Source organism: Tasmannia lanceolata, unplaced genomic scaffold (assembly GCF_043159265.1).
Source record: "Tasmannia lanceolata isolate RefF3 unplaced genomic scaffold, GAP_Taslan_0.1 ptg000008l, whole genome shotgun sequence".
In the NCBI taxonomy this organism is placed as follows: Eukaryota; Viridiplantae; Streptophyta; class Magnoliopsida; order Canellales; family Winteraceae; genus Tasmannia; species Tasmannia lanceolata.
This window is the reverse complement of record NW_027518685.1, coordinates 16173311-16199401: the sequence shown is the minus strand read 5'-3', so window position 1 is coordinate 16199401 and position 26091 is coordinate 16173311. Positions and strand designations below refer to the sequence as shown.

The window sequence follows — 26091 nt, the reverse complement described above, 5'->3', positions numbered from 1 at the left end:
ATGGGACCAGGGTTACACGTACTTGGAAAACACTTTTAAAACGGGATCCTGTGCAGAAAATTTAAATAAAGAAGGCTGAATAGGCTTGATAGATTTGGCAATTTCACATTTTTTTGGCATTTGTAAAGATATACGTGCCCCCTTTTTTTGTTTGTTGTGCACGTGTCATGATGGTGGACCCGTGTTTTTTTTTTTAGCATGGGATCCCATTTTGCTAGCAACCCTCCACATAATTTTATGGTCATTTTGCAGATGATCTATCTTTATTTTGCCCATTTCTAATTAATTAAACTCTATTATAACTTGGGGGGGCGGCATGGACTTTACCTCGGATGAGAATTGACCAACCATTAAATCTTGGATGGAAATTTCTTTTACCTATTTCTCTGGGTAATCTATTATTGACAACTTAGGAATATCATTTAATTACCTCGATCAAACAAGCAAAAGTTACAGACAGACGACAGAGTCAATGTCGTGGAAGCCATATGATATAGACGCATCGTGTTGCGCTATTCTGCTAACGGTATTGATCAGTCTTTGATACTTCGACGAGACTTCGTTAGTGCCTGTTCTTCGAGTATTAGAAAGAGTATTTCCCAAGTTTAAATATCTGTTGGTGATTCATAGAGATGAAGTAGGGCAGCCATGGGATGTCTAAACAAAGCAATGAAGGTCAGATGCAGCTATTAGATGCTTTTTGAACAATTCTACGTGTTCTTTTTATACTAACAAACGAAACATGGCGCATTGCTCACATTCACGCAATGCAGCCACCAAGAGAACCTCGAATTGGGTGGGCCCACCCAATGATTGACATTCCGGAGCAAGTGGGTCCCACCATGGAGGATGTTATGGTCAAGGATTCCATCTATGCAAAATGACCAACTTTCCCCAATTGAATCTCCAGCTTTTTAATCCCAATTTGGGGGAAAATGGTTGAGGAATTGGGCCCCACATGGGCCTTACGAGTTAACGGTCCAGATGATGTCGGTGGGCCCGACCATTGCACCTAATAGGAAGGCGAAGTGCATCTCACTCCATATTTTAAACTCGATTGATTGAAATTGGAAATGGAAAGAGGTTGCTTTAAGAAGTGCCCGCCTCCCATGTGCATGTTCATAAACTTTTCTCCGTTACTCTCTACGTGAAGTTTGAGAGCTTATCATGCAAGAAAGCAGCTTTTATTCTCTAAGAAGTTGACTTTAATTGTTTAGACCATATAATAAGGTGAAGGGTCACGTTCTAACGTCTCTTATATACCTTTTTAGCTTTCCGTGCCTTTTCTCCTAGTAAAAATTTTAGCAGTTCCCGAGGAAAACAAAAGATACAAATAAGACAGATGATGATGGGGAATAAGGCAAATCATCTTTGCATTTTCTTGATTTCATTTGCTATTGTTTCAGTAATGGCTGCCTCTTCTTCTTCCTCTTCAGTCGACTCTTTGCCGTTTCTGATTAGGGTCGATCAATCGGGAAATGGAGATTATAAGAAGATTCAGGAGGCAATTGATTCCATCCCTTCAAACAATAACAATTCCTTTTTCATTTGGATCAAACCAGGCATCTATAGGTCTCTCTCTCTCTCTCTCTCTCTCTCTCTCTCTCTCTCTCACACACACACACACTTACACGTACATATAATATAGTACATTTTTTTTTGGTTTGTAGCACTCTATAAGAGGGCAAGCGTTGGCACAATGGTAAGTTTTCTCCATTGTGACCTAGTGGTACGTCATGGATTCGAGTCACGGAAACAACCTCTCTGCATAGGAGGGGTAAGGCTATGTACATCTAGCCCTCCCTAGAACCCCCACAATGGTAGGATCCTCGTGCACCGGGCCACCTTGTTTTTTAGCTATGCACTCTCTAAATAAAAGAGACTAAAGATTGAACTCTATTTCCTCATGTGATATCTTCATCCTTTTTCTTATCATTTCTACCCACTATAGTTTTTCTTTTCTTCAAGAGAAATGCTAGGAAGACATGCCACTGCCAGGGATGTGCCTAACAGCCCTCCTGTTGCACCACGTGTCATATAACATATTTATAACTATTTTTGCATGGCTAGAAAACTTCATCAACGGGAGCCTCTTGCTCAATAGTCAAGGTTTTGTTCTTCAACCTGAAGGTCAGAGGTTCCATCCCAACTTACCTACCCAAAAAACTAAAACTCTCTCTCTAGGAAAATTGCAAACATATCTCTATGCCGAACAATTTGGCCTTCTAAAGTTTTTTAAAATTTGAAAAATATCAAGAGCTTATCAAAGATACCTAGAAAGAAGATAAGAAGAAAAAAAAGAAGTGGAGAGACAAGATGAAGAGAGCTCCTGTATACACTAGAAAGGTGTATATCACCTTCTTGTCTCTTTCGTTACAACCAATTAACCAAAGGATAAATAGTAAATCGCAAAACGTACAAGGCATTCAAAATAAGGTGTAAAAGTCTTAAAATATTAAAGTACCAATAAAAGGCACAAAACGGTAAACAACAAGGTATAAAATCTTGTAAAGATGAAACGTTGCAAAATTATAACAATTAAATTTTGATTCAAAACGTCAAATGCCTTTGAGGCATTAAAACATTAAAAATTCCAACAGGAAAGAGGCGGCGTGAAAGGGGCAACGGCAAGTGGTGGGAAAAAACAGAAAGATGAAAATGCAGTCATTTATATATGGAAAAAGATAAGCAAATGGGGAGGAAATGGCGGTAAAGAGATTGGAAATATCATTTCCGGAGAAATTATATGATGCCTGACCGTCAAACATAAAGGGCGGAGAGAGGCAAACCCTCACCCTTGATTCCCGATCCAGCAAAAAAGTCAAAAAAGGCAGCTTTTGCTGGATCTGAAATCAAAGGTGGCGGGGTTCTCTCTTCGCCCTTTATGTTTTGACGGTCGGATAATTTTCTTGTACTTTTTTTGCTGGATAATTTTCTAGAAGATTATGTTGAAGCCAAATTTTTACAATGCCCCAAGAGATTATCCCTCAGTCTTATTTTTTTCATGCATGTTATATGTGTTTCTCTTCACATACAATATAAACTTTCCAATCTTTATACGAAATGATTTGTATTGTTTTGATACTTATTTTTCATCTTTGATCTCTTTCTTTTTTGGCATCTACAGTGAAAAGCTCGTTGTACCGGCTGATAAGCCCTTTATTACACTAAGTGGCACAAAGCCAAATTCGGCTATAATAACATGGAGTAATAGTGGGGAAATATATCAGACTGCAACACTTTCTGTCCTCGGTTCAAATTTTGTGGGAAGATTTCTTACAATTCAGGTATCCAGCTAACTACTCTATCTTCTTGTAGCTGCTAAGAAGGACAATCTTATCGATGAGATTGCTCATCCCAAAATTTTCAAAAAACATAAGTGAAAGACACTCAAAAGTATATCTAGTGTAGTAGAAAGAATCACGAATTAGAAGGAATTCGCAAGCAAATTGCATTCTAGACAAAAAAACTAGGGTTGTTTGCATGACAATGCCATATATATATATATATATATATATATATATATATATATGGCACTGTCATGGTGGTTGAAATCATCAATGAAGATCCTGTAAGAATACGCTACCTGCACATTGGGTGTCTGGATCAAGCCAATGGATGCTAAAAGGGGAAAATGGGAGAAGAAATAGGGATTCTTTTTTCGCGTAATTTCTTGTTCTCTCAGGAGGGTGCGGACTAGCCAGTCCTTCCTTTTGAGCACATGTCACCGGATGACTTTTATGATTCCCAAGGTTTTTATATCCAATGTGATGACAGTTGCTTTATTTTCCAACAACTTCCCTATGAAGTTTTTTCCATCTCCTTAATTGGGAGAGGCTTTTCCATTTCTAGCCATGGCCAATGTATTAGGATGATTCGCAATCAATTAAGAGCCGAGATCAACCTCTGTGGAGAGACTTCTCACTTCTAAACTTGGAGAGATTTCCCATCCCCACTGCGGCTCATCACCACTAATTATGTGCACCCACCAAAAACAACTAGCCTCTCACTAGGTGAGATATTGTTAACTACCTATGAGCCACCCACACCAAGCTGGTTCACCAACTGGTGTGGTAGGCTCGTCCCCTCACAATGTCCCTAACGCATATGACATGAGATTGATATAGACACCAAGCTGGAAATAGGTTTTCAATACAAAATAATAATACGTATAAGTATAATTTGAAAAACAATGAAATTGGTTGCGTGAATTATGTGTCTGGGGATTGTGACGTGATGATCTTCACCATCACCAATCTCTGATCGAGGGCTGGTGACCACATGATCCAACAATCAAATCAATATTAGTTCTCTCACTTGTGTACATATATCGCTATTACTTTGGGGCTTTAGCCTTTTGCCCTGGCTATGTTTATTTCAACCATCAAGGATTCAAACCACTCATACTTGCCAAAAAAATGGAGAAATTAAAAAAGAAGAATGTACTAATTATTTTCAAATCTTTAGGAACATGGAAAATACCTTAAAAACCATTTCTCTGTTTTTATAAGGGAGATAAATTGATGGCATGATTCTTTTATAGAATACACATGGGGCGGGCGCCAAAGCAGTAGCATTGCAAGTATCCGGGGACAAAGCAGCTTTCTACGGATGCAGAATCCTTTCTTATCAGGATACACTCCTTGACGACATTGGTAGGCACTATTACCACAGTTGCTACATAGAAGGGGCCACTGACTTCATCTTTGGAAATTCAATTTCTTTATTTGATGTAAGTTTACTTGAAAATTAATTACAGTGCATTCTCATGTTTTTGTGAGACCAGTAAATTGGAGATGAACTCCAAGCAACCTGCTGGATTCTTAAACTTCCATACTGAAAGTAGGAAAATACTTCCAAAATGGGATTAATTTCGTTTGGAAGATAAAGATGAGCGAAGTTGACCAATGATTTGGTCATTTCCACTCTTTTTACATTTCTTGGGGATTCGAGCTCACTTCCTTTTCTTCTTGCGCATGTGTCACAACATAGGGTTTCATCTGTATTTTCTAAACAAAATCCGGTTTTGCTAGCAGTTCTCCTGAAATTATCCTAGCACCAAAACTCGGGGAAGTTACAAAAACAAAAGTCGGCCGAATTGGCATGACTCAAAAAAACAATGAGTCGAGTCAAGTTGAAGGTCTCAATGTGTAATTTTCTAATGAAAATATATAATTTATAGACTTAGGGAACCAAGGATTTGTCCAATCTCTAAATAGACTCGGTTGACTTAACTTGATTCACTTTCAAGTTAGGTCGAGTTTCCAAGTTTTTGAACAAGTTGGGTCAAGTTCCCCATATAAAAGGATCCGCTAGAAGCTCCTGATTTGGCAACATGATCAGCCAATTCCTCCTTCTCGCTACTCTTAGCGCTTTCATTTGACTAAAGAAAATGGTAAAACTTTGTTAATAATGGTCAAACCTACAATAAGTTCTCTTTTGGCTACTCCTTAGAGCTTCATAGTTGATACTATCTAAAGAAAATGGTCAAACTTGGTGAATAACCAGATGATCAGAGCATCGCCTAGGACTCTTTACATCAGCCCATAATTGCTCATTAATATAGGTTGAACCTCAACTTCTGTAGAGTACGTGTTCAGGCACTACAAGAAATAAGGATTCTACATATCATGACCGCCAGTAAAAACCAATTTCTTGTAGTGTGGAATCGCTTTTCCACTTTAGTGTGGTCAAACCTTGTTTAATTGCCCGGAGTTGTATGTGATTGTATCTATTCAGCTTATTACGAATCCTTTGATGCTTGTAAACATTTTCGAGGCTATTAGCTTATGTTGTTAGACCACTGCAGCTGAAAAATAGATTTAAGATAACACTGCTTCCATTTTTTGTGATTATGCTCTTTCAGAAGTGTCATCTGAACTCACTATCGCCACAAGACGGTGCCATAACTGCACAAGGGCGAATTTCACCAACAGAGAATACTGCCTTTAGCTTTGTTGATTGCAAGATTACAGGTGTGGGGCACGCCCTCTTAGGAAGGCCATGGAAAGATTACTCGAGAGTGGTGTTTGCTAGGACATACATGTCAAACGTGATATTGCCACAAGGTTGGGACGATTGGAATGACCCTGCAAGGCAAAGGTATGTAACCTATGGTAACCTAGTTTTATTATATCTTATGATGTTGCTTGCATGGTGCAACAATGGTACTAAAACTTACTGAGTCAATGCAAAACTCGTTGGAGTTGACTCTCGACTCTCTAGTAAAAGGAGCTTCACTTGAAAATAATCAAATATCTTATAGGTGCATGATAAACTGAAGGGCGCACTTGAAAAAAAATCAGCTAAAAGGGTGCCATCATTGGTCCTTCTCAAAAAAGTGGATTTACTGTAGCACAGAAAAGTATGAAATGGTATAAAATTAAAGTAACAATAAATGCACTTTGTTTATAAAGACCAATGGGAACACCCTTGTAGATGGGTCTTTTGCAAGGGCGTCCTTCATTTTATCATTCCTCAAGATTTATCGAGCCACCAATCATTCATCGAATCAACCCCGAGTCAAGTTGAGTTTTTGAACTATGTGACCATAGAGTAACATGTTATGGGGGAGCTTCCTCTGCTCTAATAGCAAGGGGTGTGATATTTCCACACCCCTTGCTATTAGAGCATAATGGAAGAAGTTCCTCCACAACGTTATGGAGCCAAGCTCTGTTACTATGTGATGGCCTATCAGATCAACGGTCCCGATCACTAGACACATGCCATGTTTGCTTTGGGTCATGATTGTTTTCGTTCATTAAGATCAGATCATCCACGCTGCTAATCAATCTCTTAAACAAAATTAGCAACTACTAAATTCCCTTACATTAGCTTATCGGTGTTTTATTGTGGTGGTAGGACTGTATTTTATGGGCAATACAGGTGTTATGGCCCCGGGGCCAATTTGTCAGGAAGGGTTGGGTGGTCACACGAGCTTTCCAGCGAGGAGGCTGCACCCTTCATGACCAAAACCATGATTGATGGGTTGGACTGGCTTAGGCCTACGCCATCTCGTTTCAGACGAACTTCTGCTACCATTGTTGAGAACCTCGATGGCGTATAAGTGGAAGAAGAATTGTACTTCTTTGGATTTGGATTACTCCACAGGGGACTTGATTTCAAGAGCCTTGTGATATATATATATAAAAATTGATTGTACAAATTAGCGGATGGTTCCATTTAAATAAAAGGTAATTTATTCATTTATTTTAAGGAAGTGCGTGTGAAGGGGCTTCACTGTGTGCGCGTGTATATAGGAATCGGAAAATCATGTCTATTCCGAGCCTTGATCCTAGTAATCCAAAAGCAGCCTCCTATGGTTCCTACTCCCTAGAGTACATAACTTATCTACTCCCTAGGCTTAAGATACAGTGGGGGCACATTGTTTGGGCAATCCAAAGCATTCATTTGATGGGCCCTCACCTAGATATATAGGGTGTGCCCAAAAAATCATCTCCATGAGATCATCCTAACCCTTCGAACTGTGAAAGCAAAAATGGATAGATTTGTGAAGGTTTATACCCGTCTATCTTTACCTCCACAAATTGAAGGGGTGGGACGATCATATGGAGCTAATTTTTTTGGGCACACCCTATCTATGTGAGGGCCCATCAAATGAATGGTTTGCATCTCCCAAACAATGTGACCCCATTGTATTTTAAGCTTAGGGAGTAGATAAGTTATCTACTCTAGGGAGGAGGAACTCTTCTCTCTTGATAAAATACTAATATAGTAGTAATATAGTGGTACATCTGTTCGCCCAAATATTTGCATTTCATCCAAACTCTCTTCTCCCTCTCTCATAATTATGGTGGGAACATATGAAACCAATAATGGTGCGTTGGGGTTGTCAGATCAAGAATCGGAATCAGCATCCTATCCTATCGCATTTCTCTTGTAAACAGAATGGAAAATAAAATAAAAAATTTCAATTCCACAAAAAAATATTAAAAATTTCACTTCAGGGTGTCTACACAACCGTGACAGAATCAGAATACCACTTCTTGGGGGGGGGGGGGGGGCAGGAAACAGATTCTAGCAATTTTCTCCCTTTGACTCCGTCCAGGCGTCAATTGTGCCCGGGTTGTCAATTCTGTTCATATTTCTTAGCCAAAGGCAGGAACCGGGCAGAATTAGAATAGAATGCTGATTCCCTGATTTTCGCAATCCAAATGCACCTTAAGTCCGGTTTGTTTTGGATTTTGAGAATTGATTTTGAGCCCAAAACTGAGTCCAGTAATCAGTTTTGGATTCATAATAAGTTCTCAAAATCCAAAACAAACAGGGCCTAAAAGTACATTAAATAGAAGCCATTCCATGCTATCGTTGTGCTAATGTGTGGCCTTAACGAGCAAAACAACAGCAAAAGCCATTACTCTTGCAAGTAACTCTACCTTCTCACCAGCACAAACCCGTATTCCTTACTGCACTTTTCCCAAAGTAACCAAAAGCAACTTAGTAATAGAAATTCTTCCTTTACCTTGACGGCAAAGGTCCTACTCGTTTTGGTTGGCCTCACGTAGCTCTCATGCTACAAAACCCTATGCTTCACAGCTCTTCTTCCTTCCTTTCAATGTAGAATCCCCAGCCTCTACATCAATACCTTCAAAGTCTCCATCAGTACTTGCTTCCAAGCTTTGATATACAAATCTTCACATTTCTACCTAATCAACAACACCCCCACCATCCTCATTTAACAAACTGATAACGTACTTCATGACCTTCATACCCATATAAAAAACCATAGTACTTTTCATCTCCATATCTCATCAACATACACACCTTATCCGGTCCGAAAATGGCCCGACAAGGCAGTTTCTTCCTGAAATCTCTCGTCCTTTTCTTGGGCTTTGTTGGGTTTGTTCCTTTTGGAGCCAAAGCTGCGGTGAAGAAGTATCAATTTGACGTATGTTTTCTTTAACATCTTTAACCATATTTTCTTAAAGTTCATTTCAGTTTGATCTTGTTTTTCTTCATTTCTTAGGGGTGATAATTTTCTCTTTTTGGGTATCAGATTCAAGTGAAGAACGTGAGCCGATTGTGCCATGCTAAGCCTATTGTTACAGTAAATGGGATGTTCCCAGGGCCTACCATCTATGCCCGAGAAGGGGACAGAGTTCTCGTCAATGTTACCAACTATGCTGAATACAACATGTCCATTCATTGGTAGAGCATTGTTACAAAATCTCTTGAAAAATTTTGGAATTTCTTAAGCCCCATTTTAAACAGTATAAAGTCCCAAGTAATTTAAAATTCTCACATTCTCAAATTAACTGTGTTCCTCCGAATTTAACACAATATTAACCAATATTTGCCGATTTCTATGTCGTTCGCAGATTATTTTAGAGTTCAAAATTTCCAAGAAAGACTTTGAAGTAAACCCACATTGGCCTGGCAAACGGGTGGGTCGGGCCGGGTCAACCCACGGGTGATGCGGATGCGGGTCACACGGGTCGGGTTAGGAGATGACCCGCATTTTTGCGGGTCAGAATTTAGGTGACCCTCGCGGCCCGCGGGTGGGCCGGGTCAACCCGCGGGTCACCCGCAAATTCAAACAGTTGTTTATTTTTGAAAATATTATCACTGGATTTTGATGAGGGGGGTATGGCTGGCACCGTGGGATGATCCAAACCGTCCATTAGATGGCCCACAGCCTAAATAGGTTGTAGCCCAAAAATCATTTCAATAGGTTGATCCTAACCCTCTGATCTATAGAGGGTTAGGATCAAGTGATCAACCCTCTAACATTCAAATCGGAGGGTTGGGATCAACCTATGGTGCTAGCCACAACCTATTTATATTCTATGGTGCCAGCCATAACCTATTCAGGCATCAAACCCTTAAAAAATAGATTAGCATGACAAAATCACCATCCTTTACATTAGAAAAAAAAGCCATCTAACTAGATTAGCATAACAAAATCACCACCCTTAAAAAAGCCAAGTGACTTGCGGGTGCCCGCGGGTTAGTTTTGACGGGTCACTAAAACTCAGACCCGTGCCCGCAAATTTGCAGGTGGGTGGGTCGGGCGGCCGGGCACGGGTCGCTTTTGCCAGGTTACCCACATCCTAATCCAACAAACAAACACGTGTACTTAATTCCCAAAAACTTTTGTTGTGCTTATTTGGAAAGGCTGCTACAATTCCCCCAAAAAGCTTGTTTTAGATGCTTTAGCCAGCTTCAACGGCTCTTACAATTCCCAAAAAGCACTGCAGCATTTGGCAGCTGGTTAAAGCTTATAAAACAAGGTCTCGTTATCAATATATACGCTACTGATGTTGGCACTACTATGTTTTAATAATTAAACGAACTCAGCATGTCTTTTCTATTCTAATTGGCTTTTGAGAACTTTGATAGCTGTTTAAATAATAAAAGGCAAGTTGAGTTAGTGCAATTCTTAAACCATGGTCAATCAACAAGGGGAGTGATAAATCGACCCCTTATGTCTCTTTCTCTCTCCTCTTAACCCAGAGGAGAGAGAAAGAGACATAAGGGGTCGATTTATCACTGCCCATTTACAAATGCATCTTTTCTGAATTTTTCTCAAACTCTTCCAAAACATTTTCCTATTTTTTCAGAAATCACCTCGCTGAATTATTCCCGAATCCAAACTTCGTAAACTATGCTTGGTGGGAAACATATTTTGAAGGGGAAAGACATTCACCAGTTGCCGAAATACGTCGAATTAATGCAAACTTTCTGGCTACAGATATTGGCACTACCCTGTTTCAATAATTGAACAAACTCAGCTTGTATTATCTTTCTAGTTGACTTCTCAGAGCTTTTTGGGAACTGTACTAACCTTTAACAGTTGCTTAAATAATAAAAGACAAGATTAATTTGTGCAATTATCAAAACATGGTAGTGCCAATATCAGTAACCAAATTTTTTTTAACACAAATACATACATAGTATCACACAGAATAGTGTAGCATGTAATACTGAGTTGTTCTTGTAGGCATGGTTTGAAGCAATTCAGAAATGGTTGGGCAGATGGACCAGCCTATGTAACGCAGTGTCCAATCACGAGAGGGCAAAGCTATTCTTATGGTTTCAACATAACAGGTCAAAGAGGAACATTATGGTGGCATGCTCATATCCTCTGGCTTAGAGCAACAGTCTATGGTGCAATTGTGATCTTGCCCAAACAAGGAACTCCATTTCCATTCCCACAGCCCGATCAAGAAGCTAATATAATCTTAGGTGGGTATTTAAGCTATAAATACTAAGCTTTTAAACTTTAAAAACTGATATAATTAACGTCTCTAAATTTGATTGTGGGTGTAGGAGAATGGTGGAACACAGATGTTGAACAGGTCATAAATCAAGCGAACAAATTGGGTATACCACCCAACATGTCTGATGCACATACCATCAATGGAAAGCCAGGGCCACTCTTTCCTTGTTCAGAGAAACGTAAGGACACTTTTTTTTGTATATAAACATAACAATTTTATTAAATGAGAAACTGATTACAAGTGCACTTTGGGGGTAAGGATTGCCCAGAATAAAATAGTATGCTAGAAGCTCCTGAGTTGGCTAAAAGATCAGTTAAATAGTTGGCACTTCTGTGAATGTGAGAAAAAGAGCAAACACCAAACAAACACATTTCTTTTATTTCATTCATAAGATTAGCGAGTCTCCCTGGGCAGTCTCTAGTCCCTTTAGCCTACAAGACTGTGTTAGAGGAGTCACTTTCTGCTTACGCTCTACTTTGCATCTGTCTGGTGATAATGATCAAGCCTTGGTAGAGTACACGGACCTTAGCTTCTTTTGGAGTCTGTAATGCCAATAGGGCCCGCAAAGGAATAGATGATGTCGCCCGAGCAATTCTTAAAAACACCTCCAATACCTGCCTTGGGTTGGCAAGGGAGTAACACATCATCTATTCGGAGCAGGAGCGGTTCCAGGCCCAGTTTTAGATCGTTCGGCTAACTTACTAGTTATAGTTCTATCTAAATTCTTGATTAGCTCGCTGATTTACAAATGAGCTTCACAAATCTTGGTTTGTCTTCACTGAGAGAAGTATGGAAATTGAAGCTACAAAGAGGAATTAAAGCAAATCTTACTTGATACACTCCAAGTTATTGGAGAAATTCTTAAGGATATTGATTAGCACTTGAACACTAGATTCCAACATAAATTGGAGCTTAAATGTGCTTGGAAAAAGTAATACTTGATGGAGTTGATGCTTCAGATTCCCTTTGCAATGGAGAGGTTATCTTAATTCATAATTCCTTCTAACTGATATTTTCTCTTTTTCATGTCAGATACCTTTGCAATGGAGGTTGAATGGGGCAAGACCTACCTTTTGAGAATTATCAATGCTGCCCTCAATGACGAGCTCTTCTTCGCCATTGCTGGTCATAACATGACAGTTGTGGAGATCGACGCAGTTTATTCCAAGCCTTTCTCCACACAAGCATTACTAATTGCACCTGGCCAGACCACAAATGTTCTTGTTCAAGCCAACCAAAATCCTGGCAGATACTTCATAGCTGCAAGGCCTTTCATAGATGTCCCAATCCCAGCAGACAACAAAACTGCAATTGCAATTCTACAATACAAAGGCATCCCAAATACTGTAATGCCAATCCTCCCTCAATTGCCTTCACCCAACAATACAGAATTTGTCATGAGTTATAATGACAAGCTTAGGAGTCTAAATACCCCACAGTTCCCTGCCAAAGTCCCTCTCAATGTTGATCGCCATCTCTTCTATACGATCGGTTTAGGAAGAAACCCATGTCCTACTTGCGTGAATGGAACACAATTCACTGCTTCCTTAAACAATATTACCTTTGTGATGCCTCAAATTGGTCTTCTTCAAGCTCACTATTTCAATATCAAGGGAGTATTTAGAACAGATTTCCCGGACCGGCCCCTTAAATCTTTCAATTATACTGGTGCACCATTGACAGCTAACCTTGGCACTTCTTTAGGGACTAGACTTAATAGGGTAGCTTTCAATTCAACTGTTGAATTGGTACTACAAGACACTAATCTTCTCACTATTGAGTCCCATCCATTTCACCTTCATGGATACAATTTCTTTATTGTTGGAAGGGGAATTGGGAACTTTGATCCTGCAAAAGACCCTGCCAAATTTAACTTGGTTGATCCTCCGGAGAGAAATACGGCTGGAGTTCCCACCGGAGGTTGGACCGCTATCAGGTTCACGGCTGATAATCCAGGTGAGCCCATCAAAACCATCTCTCTCTCTCTCTCTCTCTCTCTCTCTCTCTCTCTCTCTCTCTCTCTCTCTCTCTCTCTCTCTCAAAGTATAAATGATTAAGTAATATCAACTCTAACAGCTAAAGCTTTTGGAGTGATTGGTTGTTTCACTTGGTATCAGAGCTATTGCCTCACGGGCGCAGGTCCTGGTCCTAGCTCCTTGATATTAAAAATACACGTGTATGGCCCACCCAAAAAAGAGGGGCCACATGTGAGGGGTGTGTTGAAGTATAAATGATTAAATAACACCAACTCTAACAGCTTTAAGCTATTGGAGTAATTGGTTCTCTCTCTCTCTCTCTCTCTCTCTCTCTCTCTCTCTCTCTCTCTCTCTCTATATATATATATATATATATATATATATATATATATATATAGGAAGACATGCAAAAGGAGTTTGAATTATCATTTTCATATAGATATCCTTTTGCTTGTCTTCCTAAAGTGACAATTTTCATGCCCCTTGTCTATATTTTCTTTAAAATGAAGTTAAATTTAGAAAGAAAAAAAATACAAACAGAAGGGGGTGGAAATATCATTTTCCAAATCTATAATGCTTTTATATATCTATCTAACATTATAATGCATCATTTTGGCTTTTCAGGAGTCTGGTTCTTGCACTGTCATTTAGAAGTTCACACTACTTGGGGGTTGAAGACAGCTTTTGTGGTTGAAGATGGAAAAGGTCCAAATCAATCTATCTTACCCCCTCCCAAAGATCTTCCCCCTTGCTAGAGGTCTGCAAAGCAGAAAAAAGAGGTGTTTGTTTGTGACAATTTCTTATGTGTATATCCTGCAAAAGTTGCAGGAGATTCATGGAGGATGTGATTTCATAAGTGGAGTTGCGTGTGAGATTGTTTTGAGGGTCTGCATCAGGCCTTTGGTGTAAATAAATTCCAGAAAGGAAATAATATATGTGCTATTATTTAAGTTTCATTTCATTCTCTTGTTATTGTATGAGGTATAGTGATTTGCAAGGGTTAATATATGAACAACACACTCTAAGTGCAACGCACTCTATGTCCATTAAAATGTGGCGAAAAACAAGAAATAGATACGGAAGGGATGTCCATGTGGCCAGTTTGGCTATGTGCAACCGACTTGCATTTTGGATGCAGCTTTGTATGGAGACTCAATTCTAAAAGCAATCTGTGTGCAACCCATTTTTTATATTGCAATTTCCAGTTAAAAGCAATTTGTTAGGCAATTCGGCAGAAGCCATTTCGCGGCTCACTTTTTTAGGATGCCAACTTCTTTTAACATGGCAACATTTTCAATTTTCCACTGTAATTGTTTAATGTTTTTTTAAACACCACCCTGAATTACATTGTGATGAATAGAGATAGGCTTATTTCATACTCCCCTTATAAAAGTGGTTGTGTGGTTAGATCACCTAAACTCTTCTACTGTTGAACTGCCTCTCGATTGAGCCACCCTTGTACAAATGAAGTGGCTGCATCCATTAAACAATTTTAACTGTCCAATGACTAGGCTTTTGCCCTTTGCATGAGAAAATACACAATTTTATTCTTAACAATTAGTTTGAAGGAACTTATTGGAGAGTTAGAATCGTTTTGTTACTCCTTTCCGGTAGAAGACAAAAAGAAGAGGGTGGAGATATCATTTCCGGTAGAAAAGCAGTGGCTTTGTCTTTACCCTGTGATTCCCAGCATATCCAAAAAATGGAACCAGAGGAGGGTATTTTGGTCATTTAAGAAAAAGCTGAGAGTTGTTATTAAGAAGTGCGGAGAGAGGTTTTAGCTGCGTCATTTGAGGAATACACACCACATATCACGTATCTAAAAATCGAGATGATGACTATTTCCATGGTGTCTACCCTTCCAACCTTAACAACCTTTCACCCTCGACCACGCAATCGGTGAGCAATTCATCTCTTTATGATTCTATCTCGGTTTTGAATTTCATTTCCAGTTATCCATTCTTGATGATTTGGAGCTTTATATCTATAATCTTATGATTCTTTTGATTCTACGGTTTTCATTTCTCTGCTTTTTTTAAAATATGAAATTCTTCTGGTCCTTTGAAATTTAATGCTCTTAATAGGCTATTCTCCAATGTGCATTCAACTAAATTTTTGCTGCTTTTGATCATGGTAATATTGGGGAAAGTCATTGGTGACTAATATCCTGCTGATATGAGTTGAACCCACAAAAAATCCTTGGTTTAAACAAATTTTTTTTTTTTTTGACTAAAACAGATCCATGAATACTGCTTTTGCAAGCTTAAGCCAAGAAGCTAGTTCTTTGGGCATGCAGATCACAGAAGGGATAGGCAAACTACCCAAGGTTGTGCTCAGTTCTGTTCATGGTAGGTGAGTTTTGGTGAGATGAATTCATCTTTTTTATTTGGTACATTATAGAATGCAACTTATGTACTAAAAATTGCATGACTTCTTTCTCATAAAAGGAGATCTTAATATTATAAATAAAAGAGGTGGATTTTCACTAGTCCATAGTAGTTTTTAATAGTTTAATCAGGTACTTTATGTACTTTCTTTTCTTTTCTTTTCTTTTTTTAATTCTTGGAGGATAACAACAAACTAGATTAAGGAACAAATAGATTATAAAGGGTGCGGAGATTGCCCCACTCAAATATCAATCCTATCTGTACCCTTTTTAGCTGACAAATCAGCTTATCTCAAGCATGCAAAAAGAAACAATGACACACTTTACATAAATCGTATATCTTGTTAATGCTATAATCTAGTCTCCATGGCATTGGACTCAAATGAAGCACCCACACAATGGCATTTGATGAATAACCGGCTGCCACAAAGAACAACCCAATCTCTATGATAGATGTGGAGATCGTTGAGCCTCTGGCTCCTTCAAATCTTTGTGACAATTGGACTTCAAAACACCTTAAAAACCTCCTGTATGCCGTTCCTATAATCTCCTCTCACATTGCCGTCCTAATTTCTTGAAGGATCTACCACAGTTTAGTTTAAGAGTTATAGTAGCAAGTAAATCACCATTGAAATTAATACATACGAGCATGAACGACTATGGACATAGCTCGGGTGATCGGTGATTGGAACCATTGATCTGATGGGCCGCACTATGTGATACAGGGAATCCATTGGTCAGCATAAATAAAGGGTCTAGGATCATTCTATCATGATCGCGCCACCGGCAATGGTCTGAACATGTGGTGACAAACAAGATCAATTGACCCAGTCACTTGCCATGTGGCTTTGGCCATGACCATCCAAATTATTTTTGATGGTGCTTGTCTGTAAAGATCTATTCATTTTAATCCCATTAGATGCAACCCATCTAGTGCTTGTACTCGCCTTCTAACAGCAATTATAAATAAGATTTTTCCAATATCTATCGAATCATTATGTTATCAGCAAAACAGGAAGAATATAAAATCATTATGATCCGACAACCCCCAAAACTCTTCCCTTTTGAAGGCCCAATTGATGATTAAATATTTTACATTTATATTGACCCTCCTAATAAATCCTTCCAAAAAATGACCCTCCTAAGACATCTCCTAAAAAATCCTTCTATTTTCCTTGCTATGAATTTGTCACAAAACCACAAAAGGATGATTCTCATTAAATCTGTCCTGTATTGTCGATATTACTGTCCCTCCACTTTAAATGAAATCTGAAGGGGAATTCGTAAAAACCCAAAAGATGCCGAGTCACTTGATAATTTGTTTAACACTCTTTGAGCCATCTCAGAATGGCTGAAAACTGAAAAAATGATAATGAAATTCCTCTACCTCTTTACACATCCACATTTATTTGTGTACCAAATTATTTTCTTCAACTTATGAAAAATATCAGTTGTACCTATCACTTCTGTCCAACAAAATACGTGGACCCTATGAGGAATCCTATGAGGAATTAGAGCACACTAAACCTGACTGATACAAAACTACTCTCTCAAAAGTCATGAAAGAAAGACTTAATCACAAAATGGCCTCTGGGATCTTGTCACAAATGTAATGAGAATCATAGAAATCTTCTAACCACAAAAGTAATTCAAGAAGAGTCTCAAACCCATCATCCTGAAGTTTCCTTCTCCAAACCCTCCCAATATGGTTTCCTACCTATCTCAATGTAAACCCCTTCCTCAAAATTTGACCTATAACGGCTCCTGAATCAGAACAACTCTTACTCTTGGAATTTGAAAAGAATATAAAGTGGAGAAATTTGAAAGCAACAATTTTATAAGTGTGAACTACCAAATCCTTTTCCAAAGTTAGCTGATTTTTCATCTCTCAATAATAGAAACCAAAGAGGCTTTGAGAAAATCATTAACCAAGGGGCAAAATAGGATAAGAAATTGGCAATCTACTTTGCACCTCATCAGCCTGCTAAAATTGTCGATCTATTATCAGCCGCTAATACACTGGCATTTTAACTGATATGATCAGGGCGTCATTATCAGTGTTTCAAAACGTAGATGCGGGTCGGAATGCGACCAAAGCAAATCCTAGTCGACTCAGCACAACCCAAATCCTAGTTGACTCAGCACGACGCAGTCTGGTACATAAAGCAAATCCAAGTCGACTCAGTCGCTAATACATCGGAAAAGGAAAAGCAAGAAACATAACTCTCACCTTTCCTTCAGAAACTTTGTGTTTTACATTTCCTCCTTGATATCTGATGAGGCTAGAACTCGGCAAACAGCCACCATACTCAGCCCTCAGAGCCTTACATAAAGATCTTACTTGGCCAAGAGTTTGGTCGAGTTAAGGAGTTGTCTTTGTTTTATATATGACTTTGAGAAGACTTGATTGAGTACAGCTCTATGGGTGCTAAAATAGAAGTCCGTAGGAGCTTAAATTTAAGAATAACCTAAGATTTTATGCTCAAAAAGAAATTTGATTGAGAATGCTATGCAGTTTTGATAAAATTTATTGTTTTTTACATATGTGTTTGTGAAGATCTATTAGTTGGTTTGTGTTCAATTGTCTAGAAGATTCCTAGCAGTTTATATATTTGCATCATCTACACTAAAATTTGCATTTTGTGACTGAGGTTGATTTACTTTTATCCTTGTATCATGTATTGTTTTGCCATAATTTTCTGACATGGATGTTGAGGCTGAGGAGCCCAAACATGTCCCCATCTCAGGTTGGTTATTCTCTTTTTTACCCTATGAGCCTTAAACACACTTCCCTAGCACACATTTTGTTTGAGATCTAGGAAATCCCTCTTTGCAATTTCAGTTAAATCATGCAATTAGATTGCTGCAATTTCATTATTACAGTAGATTCCTTAGATTGCTGGAAGTTTTTTTATTACAGTAGAATTCCTTAGATTGCTGGAATTTCATTACTACGGTAGGCTGTTTCCTTGATGGCTTGTTCAGTTTTCAAGCTATAGATGGTGGCTCTTGCTGTATATTAAGCTCCAACCATTAAGGTGTTTCTCTATTGAAATATGTTTAGTTCAGGCTGAAAGAGTTTATCTTGCTTCTCTTTGTTTATGAGAAGTAAATGATACGTAACAATATTTTCTTTATGCATGGGATGTAAAGAACAAATAATGTTGCACATATTAATATTAAAGTCGGAGTTAGATGTATCCTTGTAGAATCTCTCCATTTATTGAATCCTTTGTGTGCAGTGAAGCTGAGATTTATTTATTTGGAGGATGTATAACATCATGGAAAGTTGCAGATGACAAGGATCTCCTTTTTATTCGACCCGATGCTGTTTTCAATGGCCAGAAACCAATCAGGTGATTATTGATAATAATAATAATAATAATAATAATAGGGAAATGATATTGGCACAACCATATTTTCATATTTTCGCTAACCCATCGTCTTTTAGTATTTAAAGAGCTGTTAAAAGGTTATTAAGTTTCCCAAAAAGCTTCACGAGCCAATTAAAGAAGAAAAGACAGCTGGGTTTGTGCAAACATCAAAAATATGGTTGTGCTGATAACATTTCCCTAATAATATTATAGCTGTTACGTGTTTCCTATGTCGTCACTTCTGTGCTTCAGATTTCGAAAATATTTCTTCTATTTGTCTGAGTATTTATCTTACGTTCTGCTTAAGTCTTATTAACTTACCAACTTCTCCAAAAGCTTAAGCTATTGGAGAAAGGCGTTATTTATCTTTTATACTTTAACACTCCCCCGCACGTGTGGCCCACTTGGCAAACACGTGGCACATGTGGTCCCACTTTGGGTCGACCATCGCATGTGGATTTTTGCTATCCGGGAGGTTTGAACTCGAAACCTGGCTTTGATACCATATTAACTTACCAACTTCTCCAAAAGCTTAAGCTATTGGAGAAAGGCGTTATTTATCTTTTATACTTTAACAAGTCTCATCACATTTGGTGGCCAAATTGAAAGGGTTGCTATTTGTATTTCGGGCTTAGCTTATTGAATTGGTAATGCCAATCTCTAAAAAGTTAGATTGGGACAAGAACTTGACAACTGTAAAACCGGGTAGACTTTGTTGAGTGAATGATTGTCACGGTCACTCTTTCATTAACTCAGGTTAGTCGGTTGAGTTTTTTATTGGCTCGGTAGGTCCAAACTCAAATATGGACTATAACTCTGCTAAGGTAAAACCGAGTTGCCTCGGCCAGGTTGATAGTTGAGCGTGGCATTTTTTGAACATTGGGTAATGCCTGATATTGTTTAACATATAGGAACTAGTATTTTTCCAGAACTCTTGAAAGGTATACAAACTACAAAGATGCCCACGACTTCCTAGAAACCATATTGGTTTTGGTCAATGGTTAAGTCGGGCAATTTTTGAACACTGGGTAGTACCTGATGTAGAAACTAATATTTTACAAGAACTTTTTAAATGTAATTTCAAATTCACATTGTTACCTTAAACCTATGTGACTGAACCATTATTCTAATGACTTGTGTTCTTGAATTAGTGGAGGTGTCCCGCATTGTTTCCCACAGTTTGGACCTGGCCCTATGCAGCAGGTATCGTCCCTTCTCTCATTCCATTTTGTACCATAATATTAAACATACTAAGGCCCTGTTCGTTTTAGATTTTGACAACCAATTGCGACCCCAAAACCAATTATTGGACTTAAAATTAAACGTGATTCGGAGTAGAATAATAGGTTGTTTTGGACTTGCAATCGGTTGTCAAAATCTAAAACGAACAGGGTCTAAGCTGATCTTTCAGTTATAATCTATGCTGAGAGATATTGGTGACGCATTGGATTTTCACTACATATAAAACTATAAAATATCTTCTTAGTCATCTCCCTGTTTTCCGGCTCTTGCTTTCTGCAGTTCCTCATGTCAAATGTTGGGCAGTGATACCTGAATCACTGCTTTAGTAAATGAGGGAAACTACATGATGGGGAATATCCTACGAACCATATTTTTATTTTTAAGTGTCTTTTACGTGTCTTTTAAGTCCCTTTAGTTATAGGAGGGGTACCATGGTCTTTTCCTACCAATATCACTTAGTTTCTTTGAGTTATGGAGTTTTTAAATTGGCCTCACACATGTATTTTGGGAATTTTAAGTGGGGAGAGAGTTTTTGAGTAATTAGAGGGTTTTTGTTTAGGGTTTTACAGTTTTCTAGTTCTCTTCTTCCTCCTATATATTGTAAGCCTCATGGCACTTTTCTTTTAGCCATGATGGAATGATGAATGAATAGAGATTTGAAGCTTCTCCTCTTCCATGGATGTGATGTCTACTCCTTGCCAAGGTGCGATGCCTTGATCTTCCCTAAGGTGTAACGCCTAGGAACTCCTTATTTTGATACCCTGGGTTTTAGTTGGTGAGATTCCAACCTTGCCATCTCTCTTTCTTGTTCTTAGAGTATGATGCTTCAACCTTGCCAAGATTCCTAGGAAACCTAAAGAGATTCCTGGTATTTTTTTCTTTCTTATTTTTTGAATGATAGGTATTTTTTTCTTTCTCCCATTGCTTATTTTTTCTTTTTCAGTTCTTGATCTTTACATATTATTCTTTGATCCTTGAACCTCTTAGTCTCACCAAAAAACATTGCTTGCATCTTCCCTAGCATTTGTCTGTACCTTCACAACATGTTCTGCACATTCCCAACATAATTTGCTCATTCCAGGCATACGTACGCATCTTTCCAAACCTATCATAAACCTCGTAGAAATATTTTCCCGATATTTTGCACATGTTCTGCACATTCCCAACATATTTTGCACATTCCCAACATATTTTGCACATTCCCAACATATTTTGCACATTCCAGGCATACGTATGCATCTTTCCAAACCTATCACAAACCTCGTAGAAATATTTTCCCGATCAAATCATCTATTTTAGGACCCAAACCAGTAATTTTCTCCCTTCTTTTTCAATCATATCCCCTACTACAACAGTCTACACCATCCCAGCATAAATATGCAACTTTCTGGCTTGTGTTTGTACGCCTCTAACGCCCCCTTCCATTAGACCCGTCCTGCATTAGGTTTGTATCGGAGCTAGATCGTCTTGCATCAGATTTGGTATCAGAGCGACGTATTAGTCCTTCATTCGATTGTCCTACATCATTACACCTCCACAACCTTGCTACCAAGAAGGAATAAGATAATCTAAATCCAGCTTTGGTTGAGGAATTATACTAAGGCGGGTAATATATATTATCAAGTTGGGAAGCATGGTGTACAAAACAAATGGACATAAAGAAACGAAGTTGAGAGAACTCTAGGTGGCACCATGAAGCTGCGTCTAGTAGTTTTGCATAGGTATATTATATGTCTGCATCTGCATATGTAAGACTGAGTGTGGCACCTTATTCTTGGACTGGGTATGGGTACAGCCATTGTTTAAAATCACTTAGTCATTAATCTACTTGCATTAGTCGACTCTGGTTTTGGCCCTACTTCAAAAAAATCCTTTTGACCTGTCAGAATAAATAAAAACATCCTGCCTCAATCTTTGACGTACCTGTGTCGACTTGGTTTTACCATGGGAGAGTTCTTACCAGATTCTTAAACACCAAGTCATTGTACTTGTGCGACTGAGAGAAAAGTTTTATAACAGCTGTAAATTAGCCAACAATGGTATTTGGTTTGTACCCATAATGAGACATTGAGTATCGCTTGGATAAATACTTGTAGAAGTTTCTTTTCATTTGGGCCATGACTATGTTACTATGTATCTTTTGCAAGTTTACTTTGCCTTAAAACAAAATGTCATCTGAGGGCCAATAACTTCTCCTGAAATTTTTTTAAGTCAAGTGTGCAGTAATATTGACCAGATGTCTTTCAGAAAATTAGGTACCTCTGGTCCTTCTTACATAGACACATTTAGATATATCCTAGATTATGTCCATCTGTTTTTTTTTACTTTCTACCATTAAAAATTGTGGGTACTCATCGTAACTTGATGGCCTTTTGTATTCTTAACCTAAAATATCCATGCATTTATCGTGTCAAGAAGAAATCATTCGCTTGTTGAGAGCGAATTCCTTTCTGCATACATCATGGTTATATGGGTGTTCCAGCCCCTAAATAGTCTTTCTAACCACCTGCTAGCTCGAAATTAACCTCTGGTTAGTTGATGCTGGTAGAAGCTAAATTTATAGAGAACTGTTTGTACTTATCTATTTCTTATTCATACCAGTTTACACGTGTTTAGGTGTTTGATTCCTGATTAATTATATCTATTCTACAGCATGGGTTCGCAAGGAATATGAATTGGTCTGTTGCTGATTCTGGAAACATTGACGGAAATCCTGTCATAACTTTAGAGCTGAAGGATAGTCCTTATAGTCACTCTATGTGGGATTTTGCATTTCAAGCTTTATACACAGTAAGTTTCCTTTCCTTTAACTTCTATGGACCATTTCTCAAGAGAGACAAAAAACAAAGAAAAAAGAAAAGCTACTGGCGTCATAAAATCTGAAGCCTTAATGTTTTTATCCATACCACATCACTTGTTTGGTCCTTTGTTTTCTTGAGTAGCAGAATTACTGGGGAAAATATAATATGTGCTTGTTGTAGATTGATGTGAGCTGGATTCTTTTTTACCCCTTGCCTTTCCAATCATTTTTCGCATGCTATCAATAATTTCTTTCTACTGGCATTGCCTACAAACTGCTTGCAGGTCACGCTAAATTCAAAAAGCCTTTCCACGAAATTAGTAATCACAAATGCAGACAAGAGGCCTTTCTCCTTTAGCAGTGCATTGCACACTTACTTTCGTGTAAGAATCTTAAATGCCATGCTCCATGTATCTGAGTATCTTCCTTTTTGCTTATGAAATCAAACTTTTACAAATTTTGGATGCATAATTTCTGTATTTACCGTCCGGATATAAAGGGCATTTACACATTATTATGCAGGCTTCTGTGACAGGGGCGTCAGTGAAAGGTCTAAAAGGTTGCAGAACACTGAACAAGGATCCAGACCCTACTAATCCAATAAAGGGGAACGAAGAGAGGTCTGTATCAGTTTTCATGTCAATCGTACCTTGGGTTGGATCAACCAAAATCTATAAAATTCTTGATCTTCATTAAGCTTTAAAAAATCGCAGCACTTTTCCTGGGTAGAGGAGAACAAGTTCTGAATTCTGACCAGAATTAATTGCAATTCAGGGAGGTGGTCACTTTTCCTGGATTTGTCGATTGTGTTTACCTTGATGCGCCGAAGGAATTAAACCTTGGCAATGGTCTGGGTGATATGATAACCATCAAGAACACAAAGTACGTGATCTGGGGACGGCCTATGTCTTAGGCTTGGTTTAGGTCCCTGTGCTTTCTTGATTTTTCTGCCTCTTATTTAAGATCCTTCTTTTAAGACCCTTATTACTTATGCAGCTGGTCAGATGCTGTTTTGTGGAACCCGCACTTGCAGATGGAGGCCTGCTATAAGGATTTTGTTTGTGTTGAGAATGCAAAGGTACTCTGTTTTGTGGAACTTACTGACACTCTGTTTTCTAATTAATTCAGCATATTTCATTGTACTGAATAATCGACATAAAGTACCAAATTTTGTTCTATGGCAGATTGGAGAAGTCCAAGTGGAGCCCGGGCAATCATGGGTCGCAGAGCAGCATATGAGCATTGCCTGAAGTAGAGTCAGAATGCAGCCTCCTGGGCTCATAACAATGTCATATCTGTGGTACAGAACAAATGTGAAGAATTGCAGTTGATTTTTGTTCCCATAAAGTTGATGACTAATATGTTGTCAAGCTATTGTAATTTTGATATTACCAAGGTGGTTTTGTAAACAGGAATTTTCCTGTAAAGCCTTGGATTTGTGATTAAATTTTCACAGTTTGTCAATTAGTTTTCTCTGAAGACTGAGGTAAAGCTTTATGCAGGGGAGTTCCTAAATGTTTTGGTAGTTATGTGCATGCTATCCTTTCTCAATCAAATGGTCGGTTCGGTTTTTTTCCATTTCAGTTCGGTTTCGGTTTCGGTTATCTAAAAAAAAAATCGGTTAACCGAAATAATGGATGGAACAATTTTTTTTTCCAAAAAATTTTGCTTTATGTGCACTCCGTGGGATGATCAAAACCGTCCATTTGATTGGTCACAACTTAATTAGGTTGTGCTCAAAAAATCATTTTGATCGGATGATCCTAGCCCTCCGATCCAAGCCAAAATTTTACTTTTTTCCCTCTTTTCCTCTCACAATTCGGTTATTCGGTTAACCAAATTTGTAATCGGTTCGGTTTCTCATAAATTCGGTTTCGGTTTCGGTTCGAATTTTGGGAAACCGAAATAAATTCGGTTTTAACATTTCGGTTTTTTCGGTTCGGTTTTAACCGAATAACCACCCCTAGCCACTACAAACCAGAATTGAAATTGAAATTGAAATTTTATAGTAACAGTGCCACTGTAACTGAGATTGAAATTATGAGAATATAACAACGGTGTCATTATAAAATGGAAATGGAATCAAAACTGAAATTGAAATTAGAGTTGAAACTGGAATTGAAATTGAAACTAGGTTCTGGTAAAAATTACTAAAAACTTTTGAAACCCCTCAAAAATTTTGAAATTATAATGCTGGGGCATTTGATTAGAAGATGCAATTATGCAAATGAATATGTAATTTTACTAATGGAATATGTGTTTAAATCAACTTTTACTTCAACTGAGAATGTAATTATGCTAATGGAATATGCATCAAGTCAAACTTTTACTTCATGGGAGTACTTTAATCTGCAAGAGGAACACCATCAATGCCCCTTGTTATGGGGAGCTGTTCATGCTAGAATTGATTGATTACTAATTATGCTAAGGACATACAAGAGAGCCTCCAACAATCTAAAATTGGACTATATTGGCAATTATTAGATGGAAGATTTAGAAGGTTAAGAATGGCCAGTCAGTTTCAAAAAAAAAAAAAAGAATGCCCTGGAATTGGAGCTGAAAACTAGAAAATATAAACGTGCCCTCTTTCATTTTTATGCTAAAGTAGTGACTTGTCTGGGGAAGTAGACTAGAGTGAAGAAACCCACCTAATGTTGGATGAGTATTTACCATCCATGGTTTTTTCCAAAATGTTCACACTTAAGCTAACTCCTTTATAGAAAATATGAAGATTGACCTTCTTTTTAGTTTGATGGAGTGCAGGTAGCATTTTTTCATTATACCATGAGACTTCCAAATGTGCTAATATATAAACTAAACTCAACTCAACTCAACTAAGCCTTTGTCCCAAACTAGTTGGGCTCGACTAATGAATCCTTTAGAAAATTTTCACAAATGAGTGAAAGAATCTACTCAGCTCAAATTGACTAAGTCTGATCCTGACACTAGTTGGGTTCATCTACATGGATCATTTTCTTCCATTCTATCCTATCCAATGACAAGTTCTCTGTTATGTTCCTAACCCTCAAGTCTTTTCTATCTGTTTGGTGCTAATATATAAAAGAATCAAAAT

The 26091-nt window shown here is 38.1% G+C and overlaps 3 protein-coding genes across 4 annotated transcripts; all 3 read left to right on the top strand.

The window, feature by feature from the left end:
* Positions 1 to 1408: 1408 nt before the first annotated feature.
* PE11 (pectinesterase 11) lies at positions 1409 to 7066 on the top strand. Its single transcript, XM_077386174.1, has 5 exons — positions 1409 to 1572; positions 3128 to 3287; positions 4544 to 4732; positions 5867 to 6102; positions 6862 to 7066. Exons 1-5 carry the CDS (start codon positions 1409 to 1411, stop codon positions 7064 to 7066), a joined length of 954 nt encoding a protein of 317 aa, XP_077242289.1.
* Positions 7067 to 8775: 1709 nt separating this feature from the next.
* LAC11 (laccase 11) lies at positions 8776 to 14247 on the top strand. Of its 2 annotated transcripts, XM_077386651.1 has the most exons (7): positions 8776 to 8908; positions 9017 to 9168; positions 10961 to 11205; positions 11290 to 11418; positions 12273 to 13196; positions 13841 to 13995; positions 14039 to 14247. In XM_077386651.1, exons 1-6 carry the CDS (start codon positions 8801 to 8803, stop codon positions 13969 to 13971), a joined length of 1689 nt encoding a protein of 562 aa, XP_077242766.1. In that variant the 5' UTR covers positions 8776 to 8800; the 3' UTR covers positions 13972 to 13995; positions 14039 to 14247. The 2 variants fall into 2 exon arrangements, with proteins under 2 accessions (XP_077242766.1, XP_077242765.1); XM_077386650.1 differs by having other exon boundaries at positions 13841 to 14247.
* A 709-nt stretch (positions 14248 to 14956) lies between these two features.
* Positions 14957 to 24533, top strand: LOC143884577 (Galactose mutarotase-like superfamily protein). Its single transcript, XM_077388225.1, has 10 exons — positions 14957 to 15115; positions 15455 to 15568; positions 18845 to 18958; positions 20128 to 20179; positions 22871 to 23008; positions 23303 to 23401; positions 23541 to 23638; positions 23793 to 23900; positions 24015 to 24096; positions 24203 to 24533. The coding sequence occupies exons 1-10, from the start codon at positions 15048 to 15050 to the stop codon at positions 24266 to 24268; spliced, it is 939 nt and encodes a 312-aa protein (XP_077244340.1). The 5' UTR covers positions 14957 to 15047; the 3' UTR covers positions 24269 to 24533.
* The last annotated feature ends 1558 nt before the right edge of the window (positions 24534 to 26091 follow it).